Source organism: Ursus americanus, chromosome 16 (assembly GCF_024610735.1).
Source record: "Ursus americanus isolate L20-20 chromosome 16, mUrsAme1.1.p, whole genome shotgun sequence".
Lineage (NCBI taxonomy): Eukaryota > Metazoa > Chordata > Mammalia > Carnivora > Ursidae > Ursus > Ursus americanus.
The window spans coordinates 30165356-30184787 of record NC_142142.1 but is presented as its reverse complement, the minus strand read 5'-3'; the positions used below and the strand labels follow the sequence as shown (position 1 = coordinate 30184787).

At 39.0% G+C, this 19432-nt stretch overlaps 1 protein-coding gene across 2 annotated transcripts in view; it reads right to left on the bottom strand.

Moving 5' to 3' along the window:
• Nucleotides 1-2746: 2746 nt before the first annotated feature.
• SESN3 (sestrin 3) overlaps nucleotides 2747-19432 on the bottom strand; it is a 74436-nt gene continuing 57750 nt past the window's right edge. For both annotated transcript variants that reach the window (XM_045790805.2, XM_087868231.1), the window contains exons 7-10: nucleotides 16495-16613; nucleotides 15376-15566; nucleotides 12203-12347; nucleotides 2747-10619 (exon numbers count right to left, since the gene is read on the bottom strand). In XM_045790805.2, coding sequence (XP_045646761.1) covers nucleotides 10533-10619; nucleotides 12203-12347; nucleotides 15376-15566; nucleotides 16495-16613 — 542 coding nt within the window. In that variant the 3' untranslated portion in view covers nucleotides 2747-10532. The remainder of the gene's footprint in view (nucleotides 10620-12202; nucleotides 12348-15375; nucleotides 15567-16494; nucleotides 16614-19432) is intronic.

The following is a 19432-nucleotide window of genomic DNA, read 5'->3' as shown; positions in this document are numbered from 1 at the left end:
TAAACCAGGGGGCGGGGGGTGGGATGGGGTGGGGAACATACCCATTTGCAGGGTGACTGTAATAAAAATAATGTATTTAAAGTTCCTAACATTTAGAAGGTTCTTGATAAATGATGGCTAGTTTTATGACCCCCTGCTACAAATTATTCCCTTAATCTTTCCCCTGTTGTCTAGGGTCCCTATGCCAGCCTCTTCCTAACCACACTTCCCTTTTCTTAAGGTCAGGGGCTACACCCTCCTTCATACTGTTATCTGCATTTTACAGATGAGGAACCATAGAAGCCACAGGGTTAGGTAACTTGTTCAAGGCCAGACAGCTGGCAATGCTGGCGTCGAGATTTGAATTTATTCTGGGATGTGTTTTCTAAATTCCTATCTTGTACTGCCTTATCTTGGCCTGGGGTGTCCTGGAAGCAAAGCCAGAAACCACAGTTTAGGAGACCAGAGAAAGTGGAGGACGAAGGAAAGAGAAGGGAGAGAGGGAAAGGTGATCGAGTTAGACCAGTCCTTGATTCTCCGGGTCCTGTGAGTCTCCAAACCATGGCCTGGGAGACTGAAAGAAGGAAGCATCCATCCTGTCGTTAGTCACTGGCCAGGGGTTAACTCTTGACTGCCAGCACTTCACATGCCTAGTGCAAAGGCAGTTCTCTCTGGCATCCCACCACAAGCACTCAGAGGAGCCCCGGGGCCAGAAGCCAGAAGTCATCAGTCTAGGGCCACAACAGATGCTCCCCCACCGAACCTGGCCAATGCCTGCGCGGAGCTGGCCATAGCAGTGGGACAGGACGGGAGGGAGTCAGCAAGGGGCTACCGCGATTGTGCAATGGTGCTGAAGGGGCATGTACTAATGCCTCTGAGCAAGTGAAGGAGAGCCAATGGGTAGTGGAAAGTTTTGTAACCAGGCCCATTGTCCTAAATTTCACCTTGATATGAAGATGAAGGATTTGTTAATGTTCGTTTTAGGAAGAGGCCGGTGCAAGAGGGAGTATGAAGTCCTGCCTCAGCTGCTTTTGAAAGAGTTCTATGGAAAGATTTGGCTCACCTGTGTTTTGAAACATGTCGAGGATGTGAGATTAGGGAGAAGAGACGTTTTCTGCCACTGACTCTGTTCTCACCCCATGGTGAGAAAGTGATGTGTGTTAACAACTATGACTTTGAATTGGTAACTTTCACCATATAGTGGAATGGTGCTAAAAATTGAAATGTAATCTAGTTTAAAGTTTTCATGAGGCTTCTTCAGGATCAGGCTTGTTGTTCTCTCGGGAGAGATTCTTAGCCTTTAAATTTATAGGGACTGATTTGATATAATTGGTCTGGGAAGCTTCCCCTTGGGGACCATCTTTTAAATCGAAGTGCCCTACACGACTGGAGGGGAAAAAAACCCATTTATTTAAAATTAAAAAAGTTGCAAGTTCGCCAGAGAGGAAAGTTATCTAACCTCCTGTTTGGAGAGTGTACTATCATTTAACTTTTTAAGTAAAATGTCATGTTGATAGTATTTATACCATCGTGCAAGAAACTTAGGCTGAATTAAGTAGGGAAATTCAGTACAGGAAGTGGTATTAGAAAGACTGAAGTTCAAACTCTCACTGGGTAAGCTGAGACTCAACTTCCTCACCTGTAAAATGGAGGTAACAATTCTTTCCAAAGTTATCCTGAGGAGTAAATGAGATCCTGTATGTGAAAGGACCAAGCACACACATAAACCTGGACTTTTATTTCACTTTTAAAAATGGTTCAAAGTTGTTAATAAATTCCCAGGGAACCGGTGTCAAAAAGGGGGATTCTGAATTGGGGGAGGTCTTGAGGAAGGGCCGGGCTGCCGAGTTGGCCGGATGTGTCCCCTTCTTCTCTCCCAGACATTGCATATTATTGAAAGAGACAGACTGTCATGAGCAAGGAGCCAATTTCTGCCAATTGTGCATGGACAGCTGGACACGCGGCACAAAGGGAGAGGTCTCGCCTTTGATACGAATTTTTATGTAATCAGCATAAATCAAAATTAGGACTTGCCCTGGAAAACCTTGCGTGAAAGGCTTTACACATCTTCTGTAGCTTTCCAAAAGACTGTGTTTCATATCTACTTGAGACCTTACCATCAGTGCCCATTACACCTGAACAATCTTCCCTTCCCCATCTGTTGTCCTTCCCACCTCATTATTTCAATTAGCAACAACACTGTTGTCAGGCTTTCTCATTTAGCCTTTGAACCCTGCCACTGTTATGTATACTTCAAATACATGATTACATTTCACCTCATTCTTAAGCAACCACGTCAAGAAGGTAGTCTTCCCCTCAGACTGTGGTGTGGAAATCAAGGTTCCCAGAGATTAAATTACTTCTAAGGTCACAAAGCTAGTATTAGAATGTGTAGAAAAAGTTTTTGAAGCCAGGCTCTGACCCCAGGTTCAGTGCCCCTTTCCCATTCTATATTACCATTTTGGCTAACAAGAGATAATAGTGAAATTGATGTGGCTCTTGCTGCCATCACAATGACATTTTAAAAAGTAACAATAATTATATATTTTGCACCACTAACGCTATTGTCATATTCCATTAATGCAATATCAAGTGATTATAAGAAATGTCACCAAAAAACCGTGGGCTGGGAATAAAGGGAAAAAAAAAAGACTTAAAATTCTGCTGTCTTTCTGAAAGCACGTCTCAATCGTCAAGCAGAAATGAACCTAGGCACGAATGCTACCCCAATGTAAATACAAGTATATATAAAAGCAAGTAATCAGGGTTCAGTTTTGCCAATTTTATTGAACCAATAAAATTCCTACTAATAACAATGAAATAAATTTCTGCAAGTATAAATGTGATACAGTTTAACAAAACCCATTGTTCTGTACCTATAAATAGATTTTCAAAATGTCATAAAAAGTGCAGTTATGAATTGTTAACATGTTTAATACACAGTTCCTTTATTTCAAATGTGTTTGTCTTGACCCACTAACAGTTCCTTCTGCATCTGTTCAAATAATATTACCCATCCCTCCAAAAAAAAAAAAAAGCCATTAAAGCACTAGAATATTACACATAAACTGATCCATTCAGGTCAGCTTTAGTCAGAATTGTAAAAATCGGCAACATAGGAAAAATAAAACCTACTTATACATACAAAAAGCTTTCACGCATTCTAGAATCTCCTGAACTGCTGACTCCCGTGGAGGGCGTAATAGTTGAAAAGGCGTATATGGTTAACTAGCTTAGACTACTACATCGAAAGCAGGGGCTGGTTTGCCAGAACAAGTTTAAAGTGGCTGTTTATCAAGTTTGCTATTTTCAGAATTGAAACTATAAATATAGGACCGCCATTTGACGCTGAAAACTGTGTGAATCCTAAATTGCATCAATGATCTATTTGATAAAAGCTTATTCTAATTGAAAACCTTATATAGTAAGACCGATATATAGAGCAGTCTTAAAGATCATGTCATCTGCCTCACATTAGTCCAAAGTCACGTGCTTCGTAAAAAAAAAATTACAGTAACAAAGCACAGGACTACAAAGGCAAAACATCACAGCTTTTGATTACATTGAATAAAAAGTACCAAGGAACGCAAAAGATAAATCTGTATTAATACTGATGAATTAAAGAACTATAATAGACATTTCACAGCATGCTACATATATCGCTCACAACTGAAGGATAAAATGATATCTAAAATTGAAAGTCAAGAAGTTGGCAATCTGATTTCATGTGCAATTCAGCTACAAAGTCTTAATATATACATTCATCATGTAGCTGCCCTGCAAAATCAGGTTTTTTTTAAAAAGAGATTTCAAGTTCAAATCCTATTTCATAAGCTAAAGGATACATCCAGTTCTTCCATGACCAGGAAAGTTATTTTCAGGTTTGAAGGACCTAATCCGAGGAGCAAGGCCATGTTCCAAGTTGACCTGATGGGGTTCTTTCTCACCTCGCTCAGACTGTGCACGTGGGTGGGACTATTCTATTAGCATGGAGAAGATGCCAAACTGGCTTGGTTTGCTTCCTATGTCTACCTTATTTTGAGTTGAAAAGAGTAGATATGAAGAGAAAGAGGAAGGGAAAAATCGTATTTTCTTTCCAGAGAAGATCTATGGATGCAAAGAAAATGTGCACTAGAGAGAGAGCTTGGCTCCTTTTCCTTGATGAACAAGGGTACCACTGAACTCTTGCCTTTCCTTTTAGAGAACTCGTGAAATTCAGAAAGGAGAAGACAGTCTCTCAACATCACAAAGGAAACATCTTCCTACCCGACTGATAGGTTTCCTTTATGCTTCCTTTTGATCCTTCCTTATGAGATTTGGAAGTCGGTGGAAATCTGCAAAGATGGATTAATTTAAGAAAGAGAGGTACAGCCACTTTCATTTGCTAAGTGTCATAATGGCACACTCAGCTAACCAGAACTCATGAACAATACTTTAGCATTAAAGGTCAGAGGTTCTCTCTCCCTTTGTTAATCTTTCTGTGGAAATTATACATTCATTTTTAAGAGGTTCAACTGAGGGGTACAAGAAAAATAGACTGTTTTAGCAAAATTTATATACCAAAAATTCTATTTATCATACTTAGACTTACTAATATTTGATGTTGTCCTATCAGTTATAAGTAGAATGGGGTGTTTGTTCTAAAGGCTATTTTATAGTATGCATTTCATTGTTTCAAAGATTTCCACAAGCACTGGGAAAAAATCAGATATTCCTTCTTCCCCCCCCCACCCCATATTTTTCCTTTTTCAATTCTCTACTTCATGGTGGTGCAGTCATAATTAATTTAAAGCTAGAACGAACACTTCATGACATATGATTTAGTAAAAATCATCCCTTCAGCGTCTATTATTAAGTCTCAATTCTTAACGAGGCATCGATTCACTCCTGGGCCCCTAAAGGCATTTTACTAGACTCTGCTGTCAGGCTGGGTTGCTCATGAACAGAATGCAAAGCTTTCGAATACCACCACGGATTGTAATAATCTATACTTCTGAACAGGGTGGTTCACCCTCAGGTCAGACAACCATCTGTAGAGCAACACAGCCCATGTTAGAAACCTGACAGTTTCCATCCAGGAATAACACAGAGTGTGCTCTGGCTGGAGAGGAAGGACTTGCTTCCTCCTGCTCTGTGCACCTGTTCCTTAGTGACAAAGTCTGGATATACTGAAATGCAGCCGGGGGAAGACATACAGAGTCAATGCATTCCCCTTTCATCCCATAGTACTTTTTTCCCCCCATGAGAGCAGGGTAAGAACGGGGGTGAGAAGCTTAGTCTGACCCAGGAAATCTTGTCCAAACTCTTATGTACCTAATTTTGTGGTATTTTATCTATGTTATATATCAGATGGGCTTGTGCGATCCAATGGGACCACCTAAACATCCTTTATCATATGTCCTTCTATTAGAAACGTGTTTCAAGGCCCAAGCAACAACAATCAAACAAGTATCTGAAACACCACCCATTTATATGCCAGAAATTTCCAGTTCCACTGAAGGGTTATGGATCAGTCTGGATTGCTAGAGAATTTTAAATTTAAGTTCAAATAACTTGGACTGACACCAGTATTTATTCCCTAATATAGATCCAGGTTAGGATGGTAACTCAATCACATTAAAATCCTGCTAAATGCTAAGTTCTGCATGACAGAAATAGTTCTATTTCCATATCATGTACAAATATAAAGACTTCTACTTTGATAGAAGGCAAAAATCTACGATTTATTAAAATATGGAAGTAGCATTACTGAACAACAGAGAGTGAATCCATGAAAAGGTTGGATACTCTGAATTTATAGGCTCTTTGGGGATGAGGTAGAGGACAGCAAGATATTTTGGCAGCCGGGAAAGGGGAGAAGAGAATGTGATGGACAGGATTACACTCGGTGCTGCATAATATCTGGTAGGGTCTCCAGGGCAAAGGTCAGCCAAAATGTAGCTGGATGCTTGAGTGATTTAGGGGAGCTGGGACAAAGTCATATTCTTAATGAGTGGAGAAAAGGTAACTCAGAAAAGTAAATGCTGGTGACTATCAGTGATGTTGGGTTCAGATGGTGAAAAGGCCTGCAGACCACGTTGGGCTGAGGGAAGGGGGGGCAGCAAGGGTGTAGAAGGTTGAGGCACTTGGGGGAAAGAAAGCAGGCAGGAAAGGGTGGACTGAATGCAGGTCGGAACTCCCACAGGGGAAGGTTCCTTGATGTTAGGGGTCCGATGCTGAGAACAGCCACACTCAGAGTGATGTTCCATGTGTTCTTTGAAAACCTTTTCCTTCCTCACAGGTCTCTCTCTGCCTCTGCCTCTAGGATTCCTTTCACCCCAGCTCTTTTTGTTCTAAGTCTCACCTGAGTGGACAATGCTCACTAAGCCAAGTTAGCATGGAAATCAGCTCCACACACGGGGGCGTTTAAGTTCTGGTGACTGAGAGGAATACATTCATGTTACAGTACTGTTCTGAGGAAAGACTCCATAATGTGATTCTCAGTCTCCAGAGGGATACAGTAGGGAAACACAGATGACGATGACGGCCACCGAGAGTGCGCTCTGATGATACAAATTCAGTGTCTTCACACTCGATCCAAACTAAGGGGCCGCATGTCTCTCAGGGTGCTGTGGAATTATACCACCAAGAAGATTGCAGATACTGCCCGTATAACATTATTGTTGCATATACTTTTTACTCCATGCAAGACCGCCTATTTGCGGCAAAGAAGAAAAAGTCTATTAGATAAAGAGAAGAGTTTAAGGTCTTGCTTTTCAGAGGAATGATTTTGAATTGTCTTCAAAATACAACACAACACAAAACAAAAGCCTCATTTTACTATCACAGTGCAAATCATTTGTATAACATGCACTGAAATTTATTATTTTCCCTGATGAACTGTCTTTAAGAGTTTAAAAGAATCTTACTGTCATATATGCATACACGCTGCACTAAAGTGGTGAACTATTTTTAAGTATAGATCTTTAATAGTTTGCTGATCATTTCATTTTGCTGTGGCATAAAAATCTAAGATTTTGGATTAAAAAACTCTATACGGTGGAAAAGGAAAAAGCTGCTCTGGAATAACGTTCTTTAGTCTTTAGAAGAGTTTAAGAACTTTAGGAGACTTTATAACAGAATTAAAATAGGGGCTCTGGTTCAAATATGGTTTTAATAGAAAGCTTCCACTGAGTTTTCTGTTTGAAAACAGCCCTGCATTGCTCTGCCATTATTCAGGTTTAAAGCCATAATTAAAGGCCAAGGCCATGGCTCGGATTTCCCGTTAGTCATCTTTTATGGTAAAAGTACCCTGGATGGGATGAAGATTCTTCCTGAGACTGAGACAACATACGTGGTTCAAAAAGGTAAAGAAGGTAATGAGTGGTCTCATCTCAGAAAGCCTCTTTTCTGCTGATTATCACGAGTCCATCTGAGGGGGCCTAATCTGAAGGATTGAGTCGTGGCTGCTGGGCCACTCCTACCGTCAAGCGACTGGCTTACAGAACAGAGTCACTTTTGAATGGGAGAGTATTCAGGTATTTCCTACGGTGATCTGAGAAATTATGAATTACAACCGAAGCTGGGAAGTAAATAGACATCAATCAAGCATATACATCAGTGGGTTGTTAGACTAATTTTAACACGATAAGCGATGAAGTCAGAGAATTCACATTCGCATGTGCTTTTTTCCCAAGTACACTTGCACATTTAAAGTTTGGCACAACGTGAGCCCCAAGGTGTAGGTAAGCATATCGTATAATCACGTCGTTACACCAATTGAACCAGATATCTCTTTTAAAAATATCACATTTTAATATAAAAATCTATACTATAAATTACTACATAGTAAATTCAATACTCTGAAAAAATACCACCCTGGAAAACCACATCAGAATTTCAAGTTTGCGTTAGAGAACGTTCCCAGCAAACTCGCTGTAGAATGGTATTTGCGCCCTGGAATGCCGCGCACGCTACAGCTCGTAGGTGCGGTAGCACCTCCGGAAGTCAGTTTTTCTAGGCTGGTTCACTGAGGTTCGGAAATATGTTGTTTTGTCTGTGTTTATAGGTCCAAGTTGACTTAGGTTCCTGATTACTGATGAGACAGATCAATGCTGAGCTGAAAAGAAACTTTGCTAGAAAAGAGATCTAGGAAAGGCACTAATATTTCCAAAACCCAAACTCCAACGACTTACATTTCTGGGGTTAAAAAAAACAAAAGACAAAAACCAAGTGGCCATTTTAGTTACTTACACCTTGTTTCTCCTTTTGGTCTAAAGCTCATATGGTGTTCTGTGAGAATTTCTCCTCCTTTTCCATTTATAAAGTTCACTTTTAATCCTGTAACACAGGTCACCTGCACAACAGTACAGGGCTATTAACTGAAAAGGACGGTAGGAAAAGAAAAACAAAACAAAACAAAACAAAACAAAAAACCAAACCCAGATGTCAAGAATCAAAGATATCCTCAGCTTGAAAGCCCTAAGGTTAGGGAAGTCAAATGAACATTTACGCTATCACCCATGTTTTGTCACTCTCCCACTTCCCTTGCAGTTAATACGTATCTGTATAATGTGACACCAAATAAAATCAACATATGGTCTATGCAATTACACAGAGGAGATCTGGCATGAATTCTCTGAATCGTATCTTTCAATAATCCACCCTGTCTTAAAAAATATTGGTAATTTTTTCCTCACATGGAAGATTTCACACGAGATCCTGGGATCTAAAAATGCAGAGCCACCTCATGTTAGTAGGCTTACAGTCCTCTTTCTGTTTTCTTATCTGGAACAAAATCTAAAAGAACGCAACCTGACGTGTTGTACCAGAAAAGGGTGATGAATGGAAGGGCAAAATGATCTAACAAAACACTCGTCCATGATTCTTTCATGAGAGAAAACTCCTACCTAACAAGTAAGGAAGTAAGTCTAAGATGAAATCTTTGTGGGAACTCTAATGGAGGATTTTGACAATATTATTTACTATGAACAAATGGAGCAGTTCTTAAAAACTTAGCATGTTTAAAGTTCAAGTCACCCTTAATTAACCAGCGAGTGGTAAGCGGTGCAGTCGTGTCCTACTGGTAGCTGTGAGCGTCTCGTTAGGCACTTCACTGGTTCAGTAACACAATACAAATTAAAGCTATAAACACATCATGTTGTGCTCTGTGAAGACAGTCTAACCAAGCGACAGAAACCAATGCAAAAATGTGACTTTTTGGATGCTTATTCCTCCCCTAAGACTTGATATCGTTTTAAAACCAGTTGTCCAAAGAGATTTTTTTTTTTTCCTGGGGAAGGGGGTGCTTTGGCATTAGGAAAAGAATATCGTTCAACCCCAGTAAGGCAAAAGCCTTGTGCGATAAAGAAATTGGAACAAAATTTCTTTATGGCTCTGTTCAAAAGGACACTTCTGCAATGACATAATGGGGGGAAAGTTCAGCGGAGTATTTTTTCCCAACATATTGCACTTTTTTTGTTGTTCTTGCTGTTCAATCACATTAATGCATAGAAACACAATTTTTACCTTTGAATATTCAACTGTTCAACCTATTAGAAGAAAAACCATGGGAAAGAAGTTCTAAAGGCCTACCAGGAAAAAATACAAGTATATTAACCTTCCTCTGTTTACTGCAATATAGAAAACACTATGAGAAAAGAAAAATGTGCAAAGAAACTTTTTGGTCAATCTTGTGTGGGTACAGGCTTGTATGTGCCAACTGAATGAACTGTGAGCAGCTCTGCGAGCAATGATTATTCTGGTGACTGAGGATGGCTGTCAGTGATAGAAAGGATTGTGCATAATTTCACTTTTAATATATACATCTGATATGGAAAACGGAAACTTCTGTTTCAGAAGAGAAAGAAAACAGCTGAATTTGGCATTTCAGTAGCATGCTATAGAATTCATCATGATTAATTTCACATTAAATTATGGACAATGGCTGTATCACATTTCACGTTATCGCCAATAGCAGTAAAAACAAAAACAAAAACAAACAAACAAACAAAAAAACCCACAAACAGTGCCTGACAAATAATCTCCTGGGGACACAGATACGTGTCCTGTGAGCAGCTTAGTTCAACAGCGCATGCTTTTCCTCCACCAGATTTAGGACACAACATTAAAAGTTCAGAATGGCCAGAGGAGGTCATTCTGTGCTGAATTCCAATATCTGAAAAACAATTGCTTGAGCAGATTGTAAGCGCTTTTCCTTATTAAAAAAAAAAAAAAAAGGAAAGAGAAGAATACACATACATACAAACCCAAAAGCGCTGAAGTTAAGCATTAATAAACCAGGTTCATGATTTATGGTCAGTATCCAAAAAATCCAACTATAAAACAATGCAAAGTAGTGCTCCTCAGTATTATTTTTGCAATTGTTAGTAATGGTAAGCATCAAGAAAAATAAAACACATCATTGCACATTACAGCCGCCAAAAAAGAACGGCTAAACTTTGACACTAGAGAATTGAATAATTGTTGATGCTACATCACAAACAGCTTCTGATGTATATCTTGTGTGAAAAGGTCTCTACACACATAGGACATTTTCGCTGGGTGATGATGCTTCAGGTCAAATGCCGAGTTATGGCACGAAGCGCGTAAAGGAGTTCAGCTTGCATCCGTGCTTCCATTAAAAGGAGATTTACGTGAACCTAGAAATGAAAATGCTATCTCCTTAGTGACCCATATAAACAACTGAAAAAACTTACATTTCTTTTTTTTTTACATATCAGACATTCACGAAGGTTTATCATGTGTGTAGGCGAATCTATGCATGTAAATGATGTACCGCTCATTGACAAAACTGTAAAAAAGCAATGGGTCTTGGGAGCAGTAAAAATGACCCTTAAAAGCCTGTAAGGTACCAATCATTATGTCAGAATATATGTTAGGTAAAGCCAATCAATCTTCTGGATTATGCAATAACTTTTAAAAAATATTTTTATAAATGACAACCTTCCTGTAAGTGATACTTTCTTCCAGCTGTCAAATCTTATAGGGCTAAAAGTCAGCGCTACATTCAATACAGCCTATGTCCATTCCTTGGAAAGCTTTTAAAAACATTTCTTACTGTGTCCTTGAAAGATACTAAAGTGAAAACCTGAAGCCAAAAGCAGTTTGTAATTAGTGTCTGGTCCTTATCAGATTTGCATAGCTTCCCTGGAGTCTTTCAGATACAACTGTGAAGAAGCCTCTAAGTTTTAGGGGAGATACACCTTAGTTGATAGATTAAAATTAATATCCATGTATTTTTGAAATTTACTACAATGTTTCTGATATTATATTTACTTTGATAATGTTCTACAGGTTAGATATGCTATTAGATATATTCTCTTGACAAGTAAAGAGAATTCTAGATACAACCTGGCAAAGGAAGAAGACCTAATGCAAACATATAAACAGGGCATAAAGATCCATCGGGAAGAGACCCTGGCAGTAAGATGGGTATTTATCTGATGTGTGATTGGCTCTAAGACTTCAAAAAATCGGTTAGGTTTGGAGGCCATAACATTCTCTGTCAAGGTCATAGAATTAATTAGTGAATATTAGGACCCTAAAGAGATTTTCTTACTCTCAAAAGCTTGGAAACTGTGGTAAAAATGGAAGATTCTTGGACTTACAGGTTGAAAAGACCTAAGGTGTAAGGCCAGTTCTTACACTGTAATGTTGGTAAAGACTCTTAACATTTTTTAGGTCTTAAATAATGACTCCTATATATTTAATTCAAAGAAATATTCTTATATAATGGTACATACATTTGGCTCAAAGGTCATGCATTATATTGTCCAAATACTAAATTACCAAACTGGAATGAGAAACTGTTTTTCTAATAAGTTAACTCTAGTGGCTAGAGTTAATCTCTACACGGAGATACCTTCCGGGCCTGGCACAGTCACCCCCAACACATCTCCTTAGGTTTGATTTTTATTAATCATAAGAACGGTAGACATTTTCCTAAAGGTACTTTAAAAATACCAACATCCAGGTCCAGCCTTTCAAAGGCTGATGCTACACATGTCCCGTACAGACAAGTTGGCCAAAACATAGAGCCAAAATTTAGTTAATATTCAATAAATCGGAATTTAAACACATTTTTAAAAGATGGCTGGATGATGCCACTTCCTTTTCTTTAATGGCACTAACTTGTCAGTATTTTCCTGTATAATTTTTCCTGATCATTAATTACACTGGACACATGCCTAAGGTGTTTACAACATCGAGTCATGAAACACACCTTTTCTGAGTGCTTGAACTGACGCCAGTAACTATCATACATGCGCTTGGTGGTTCTCTCCGGATAGCAGGTCACTGTCTTAATGTAAACCTTCAGGCTTCGTTCAAGTAATTGATTAACTTCTCCGTAATCATAGTCATCATACCTACGAGCCGAATGACAACAGTTTTATAATGACAAAATCAAAATTTCTGATTTCTAAGTCAGGATCAAGAGACGTTTACTGTCCGGCAATTCAATACCAAAAACTCATTAGCTAACTGTTGTCACAAAAATTTACTGAGTGCCTATTATGGGCTGTGTCCTTCCCATGCACCTTTCTAGGCACTGGTGATACACAGATGAACAGAATAAACAAAAATTCCCCGGTCTCATGGAATTTCAATTCTATTGGAGAAGAAAAGAAAAAAATAGACAAGCATATGATCTTCACTGCTGTGGAGGGAAAGGGAAACGAGGCTGTGAGAAGAGAAGCTGTGGTTTTAGGGAGGGGTGAGGGGGCCATCTGAGGAGAAGGCAGGAGTTATGGTGGGAGGGAGTGATCCACTGCGTCCCATGCTGCTGACAAATTAAATGCGACAGACACTGAGCCCTGTGCGCCGGAAGCAGCCGTGTGGGGGTCACAGGGAACCTCGCCAAGAGTGGTTTTGTTGGTGTGGTGCTGTAGTGCGTTCAAGAGGGAACGGGGGATAAAATGGTGACAGCAAATAGACCACACTTTGTCAGAGAGTTGGGCTGTGTGTGGTAGCCCGAAGATGAGGCAACGGGCAGAAGGAAAAGAAGGATAAAAGGAGGGCACGTGTGGTGATGAGCACTGGGTGTTGTACACAACTGATGAATCACTGAACAGTACATCAAAAACTAATGATGTATCCTATGTTGGCTAATTGAACATAATAAAAAAAAAGAAAGAAAGGATTTCTTTTTTTTAAAGATGAGAGAAGTCACAGCATTGTGTACATACTGATGGGAAAGATCAGGTGAAGAGGGTAAAGTTGATTTTGCAGGAGAGAGAAGGAAGAATTTTTTTTTTAAGTAGGGCCTTGAACTCACGACCCTGAGATGGAGACCGGAGCAGAGATCAAGAGTTGGACACTTAACTGACTGAGCCACCCAGGTGCGCCTGGAAGGAGGAACTTTTTTTTTAATTATAGGTGACGTACAATATGATATTAGTTATAGGTGCAGGACACAGTGATTCAACATTACTCTACTACACGAAATGCTCCCCACAAACGTAGTTACCATCTGTCGCCCTACAAAGTGATGACAGTCTCACTGACTAGAGTCCCTGGGCTGAAACATTACATCATAATGACTTACTTATTCTATAACTGGAACTTTCACCTCTTGATCCCCTTCACCTATGTCGCCCTCCCCTGCCCCTCACCTCACAGCCTCCAGTTTGTTCTCTGTTTCAGTCAGGTTCTGTTTCTTTCTTTTTTTTTTTTAAAGATTTTATTTATTTATTCGACAGAGAGAGAGAGACAGCCAGCGAGAGAGGGAACACAAGCAGGGGGAGTGGGAGAGGAAGAAGCAGGCTCCCAGCAGAGGAGCCTGATGAGGGGCTCGATCCCGTAACGCCGGAATCACGCCCTGAGCTGAAGGCAGACGCTTAACCACTGTGCCACCCAGGCGCCCCCAGGTTCTGTTTCTTGGTTTTGCTTTTTAGATTCCACCCATAGGTGAAGTTACATGGTTTTTGTCTTTCTCTGGCTGATTTCACTTAGCATTATACCCTCTAGGTTCGTCCACATTGTCACAAGTGGCAAGATCTTGTTCTTTTTTGTAGCCGAGTACCATTCCAGGGTGTGTGTGTACACACACATACAAACATATACATGTATACAATGTGTACATATACAGATACACGATATACTCTCTATCTATCTACCACATCTTCTTTATCCTAGAATAGGGATCTTTAAACGAGAGGAGATGGGAGTTTGTGCCCAGGTGCACAGGGCTATAGAAGTTCATCCATCATAGGAGAGAAGAGAAAGCAGCGTCAATGGGCACAGAGACAAATAGGAGGGTAAATGCAGTAGTGGGAGCTCGTGGGATTTCTCTTCTATATTTTCAGTTAATTTTTAACCCAAACATATGCTTAGTTAAAAATAAGTATTCAAAGATCTTATATGAGTTTTATTTGATAGCAGCCAACAGATAAATATAATCACCATAACATTTGTCATGGATTGTCTTGAACATAATTTATCACAGTTGAACTAAATTGTTAGTATTTATTTTTCGTAAATTAGGTAGGTATGACATATGTGTTTTAAACTGTGATGATTCTGTGTTAACTTATTGTCTGGAATGGTAAATGAGCAAATAGCATAGTTAACTATTTACCATCATAACAGTGTCTTCTAGGTAGAATGCTTGACTATGTTGACGTTTCAGGAAAACTTTTTTACATTAAAATTATAGAAAATACTTTGCTTAACAAATTGAATTCTAATTCCAGTCCATAAAGGCTTTCCGATACTATATTAGAAAGGATACAGTAGAGTCAAATTGAATGTATTCATAACTAGGAATTTTTTCTTTCTGCAAAGCCATCTCCATAAACGCCTTCAAAACCCAGCTCAAAAAGGCACATTCTGCCAAAAAAGCTTTCCTGATTAGACCATTCAATCTCATTCACTCATTAGTACTTACTGTCCTCTCAATGCCAATTTTCAAAATTTAGAGGCCATTAATTTATATAGACTGATAGTTTCATTTCAATGTTCTTATATGTGAGCTTTATGAGGACACAATCTATCCTAGTTTTATATACCCTAATTACCGTTCCTTTAAAAATCAACAAACAAACCAGCATTTATTACAGTGAACTAAAGGGGCACAATAAATGTTTTTTAACTGTCTAATTCTTCCAGAAAGGATTCTTAAATTGAGTCTGATTCTATCGTATCCCCCAATGATTACTGATTTTTTTCCCCTCTTTAGAAAATTCTCATTACTGTATTTACAGGTGCATGTTAAGATTCCTAACAGTTAAACAAGGAAAAATGTTTTTCTATAAAATGGAAGTCATTTTTCAAAATCATAAATCCACATGTAATATTTTATTCCCAATACTGTATAGCACTAAACAGGACAGGAGCAAGACTCGTGTCAGAATTTTCATTTAGAAACACTTAAAACTGTCTCAACAATGAACGTACCTGATTCCAAACATACAGTGAACATAGTTAAATAAAGCTCTGCGCAGCGTGGTTGTGTCAACATCCTCATGGGTGGCCATAGTGTTATAGGTGAGATTGTAGACCATGCGGAACTTCTCATCAAGGAGATGTCCAATGTCAGAGTAAAGTCTGTTCACCAGGGAGAACCCATGATTTTCCCAGGTATAGTCCTAAAAGAAGAAATTGTATCCAGTTACAAAATGGGCAGTCTCCGTTTAAATTCCCTATTTGTAGTAAATATAACTACTGAAGTGAGTAAGTGAAGATATTTCCAATGTAATTCTTTTTTTTTTAATGATTTTTTATTATATTATGTTAGTCACCATACAGTACATCCCCGGTTTCCGATGTAAAGTTCGATGATTCATTAGTTGTCCAATGTAATTCTAAGTTGATAGCTTTACTAAGAACCCTTCATATCAGCTCGGAGATCAGAGTGCCATGGAGTTTGCTCAGTGGGGTCCATGGTTTGACATGTTGGGGATGAACTCTGGCCACCTCCTGTGGTCGGGTACTACTCAAGCTACACCCTTATCTGGAAGAACCCCAGAAGATCTGAGAATATTCCTATGTGACCAAACCTACTCAGTGACACGGACAATTAGCAGATCAGTGAAACAAGTGCAAAGGAGTCTGTCTTAATTCAAACTTCCACTCTCTTTAGGGGCCACATCACTCTTGTGGCTCTGTTTTCTAGGGGTTGGTGGGGCGGGCTTTAAGTCCATAACTACTGGTATATGATCTTAGTACAAAATGCCATTTTATTATAAATGTAACTTTATTACTTGATTTCCTCCCTGCTCCTCTGAGAAAAAAAAAATGGTATGAACATTACACAATTACCATGTAATAACGCAAGTAACCGAATAAGACCATTTCCTTTTGCCTTCTTAGAGGGAAAACATTGAAATAATAATTCATCTACTGGGAGATCAGATTAGACCAGGCCAAAAACTAGGTTACATAAAAAAATCTACAGACTCTATCAAAATGACCATTAATTTCTTTAGAAGTCAACGTATTTTCATTTCAACATTTCACAGTTAAAATGACAGTATTTCTTCTCTAGTTGCTCTGAATTAAAGGCATCCAACCTACCTGAGCTCGGAATGTTGGCAAATGTTCTTCTCCTCGTCTGGCAAAGTCCTCATACCCAAAACCAGGGTCTTCAATATATCGGGAGACATCAGATGTTATAATCATGTCATCTTCAAAATCTAAGGACAATAATGAACAATCTAGAGTAAAGGAAACTGTGCATAGAACAATGGAACTGCTCCATTTCCCTCCACTTTTTAGCTTTTTCATGGATTTCTGAAGTGACAATATTGACTTCCTGGCTTAAGTTTTGAATTCAATCTCATTACCAAATACTGGCAATCTTAACATTTAACTATACTTGTCTGGGCAAAAATGTGACAACATTGAAATATCTAAGCGGTAGCAGCAAAGAATCAATACACTACCTTTACTTATTCAGAAGATTATGATAGCACAAGGCTTTGAGTATAGAGCTTAAACATTTTTTGAACTCTTGCTCGATGAAGTGGGATGTGGAGAAAGAAGAGAGGAAGGTGAAAGACCACTTGAGTGGAGTTTAATGTTAAGATAGATTTTGTTAAAATTCAGTGGTGCTTCATCTGGATGTGTTCATGCTGAAAATTAGTGCAATCTCGTCCATTTTTAGCTCACAAAAGGGCATTCAGGAAGAAGGCCTGGGAAGGGAATTGGGACAGGGAGGAAAGTGGCCTTCTGGGTACTGCCATTATTCCGAGTTGACCTGGGTGCTAGAGTAGGAAGGGTCAGTTTGAGAAAATTCCTTGAGTTTGACACCTAACCTACGCGCACTTTTGTGTGCACATGTAAATAAAAAGGCATTCAACGTACGATGTAGAACAACGTGTTGATGAAATTGGGATCAGAATATTATAAAAGTGGCATTCAGGAAGATAGGAAGACTCCAACAATCTTTTAAGACAGCTGACTTCTGCATACTTGATAATATTAAAATTTTACCACTGAAAAATGTTAAGTGTCAATGCATGTTAATTTCGTTTAAAGAAAATTCTAACTCACTTTTTTTTAGGATAGTCTGTCTTTATAATTACTTTTTTCTGATTTCAACCACTGAAAGGGCATGAATAACCTTTATTTACTGCCTCCTACTCTAGAAAAGGAACATGCTGTTTTCAAAATAATAAAGAACAGCTCCTTGTATGCAAAGAACAATATTTTTAAGTATTTTAATCAATATTAAAGAAATACAATACTTAATAATAAACAAGTATTAAATATTTTCTAAAACAATTTTTTAACATTTTATTTATTTATTTGAGAGAGAGAGAGAAAGAGAGCACGAGCATGAGTTGGGGGACAGGGGCATATAGGGAGAGAGAGAAGCATATAGGGAGAGAGAGAAGCAGACTCCCTGTTGAGCAGGGAAGCCCTACTTGGGTCTTGAGCCCAGGACCCTGAGATCATGACCTGAGCCGAAGGCAGACGTCTGACCCACTGCGCCACCCGGGAGCCCCACTTAAACAATTTGATGGCATAAAAACTAAAATTCTTAACTGGACAGTCTTGAGAGCCTTAAAAAAACAGGTACAATTACAGTAATTCATCCAAAAGATGTAGTAAATTAGTACTGCCTTCGTTATCTTTAATCTTGGCTATTTCATGAAATCCTAGCAATAATTATTATTTCCTCACCAGGTTTACCCTTTCCTTAGGTCACTGCCATGAACTAACAGGGTGCTCAATAATGGCGGGAAGATCAATCACCCGGGCCACCCAACTTTGGAAATATTAAATTCTTACCTAACTTCTTTATTACCCATAATACGAAGAGACTGACATTTGTTGAGTACTTTTTTCTTCTTTGTTTGTCAGAGAGAGAGAGAGAGAGAGCGCGCGCGAGCACAAGCAGGGGGAGCGGCAGGCAGAGGGAGCAGCAGGCAGAAGGAGAAGCAGGCTCCCTTCTGAGCATGGAGCCCGATGCAGGACTCGATCCCAGGACCCCGGGATCATGACCTGAGCCGAAGGCAGACGCTTAACCGACTAAGCCACCCAGGTGTCCCTGTTGAGTACTTAATATGTTCCAGGTACTACGCTATGTGCTTAATACCTATTTTTTGTTTTATTAATGCAAAAAGAAATATCTTCTTAAGAAATTAGTAAACTAACTGTAAGCTACTAAGAGTGCTGTCAGTACTGTAAGAACTACGATGCGAATTAGTTTAGGATGGTGTGGAAAACTTGTAAACACCGAACTACTTAATTTGATCTGAAACTTTCAAGTGACTTTCAGTTTTGTAAAGTGAAATCTCGGGCTTATCCCTAGCCCAACCCACAACCACTGTGTTGTCTCCTCGGGTTGCAGAACTCTGTTCGGGTGAATGGAAACACTTTGAAAATGGCGTTTTCAATGCTTTGGCTCTCCATATTCATGAATTAGGTTATGCTTTCCTTAATTCAGTCCATCACATACTAATCAATAGAAACGAAGCAAAAAAATTGAAAATGTAGTTAGCAATGCTGAGGCTGCTAGGAAAACCAGGAGTTTTGTGGGCTGTGAAGTAAAATCAAACCAAGAACAGAGAGTGAGAACTAAAGTCTGCAAAACAGTTTCTCCCCTGACGTGATCTCTCCACCCACACAGCACAACCAGTTGGTTTCAATGGGCAAATACCGATTCTGGAGTTGACGATTACACAGCTGGTTCAATTGATTTTGATGTTAGTTTTTGATTTACCCATAAACATATTCAAGGTGTCGTACGACTTTGAAACATTTTAAAATAAACAGTAATGAGTAACTGGAATCAAGCAAGATATAATTTATCCTACAAATAATGTCCTTTTATTCATTTTTAAATTAGGAGTCAATCAAGACCTGTTTTTTAGACCATTTAGTCCACAGAAAGAAATGCGCAAAGGTCTCTCAAACTACAAACACTTTTTTTTCAAATTTATTTTAAGAAGTTAAAATCAGTACTCTGATCAACAAATCTTAAACTCCAATTTTAATTCTATGCAAA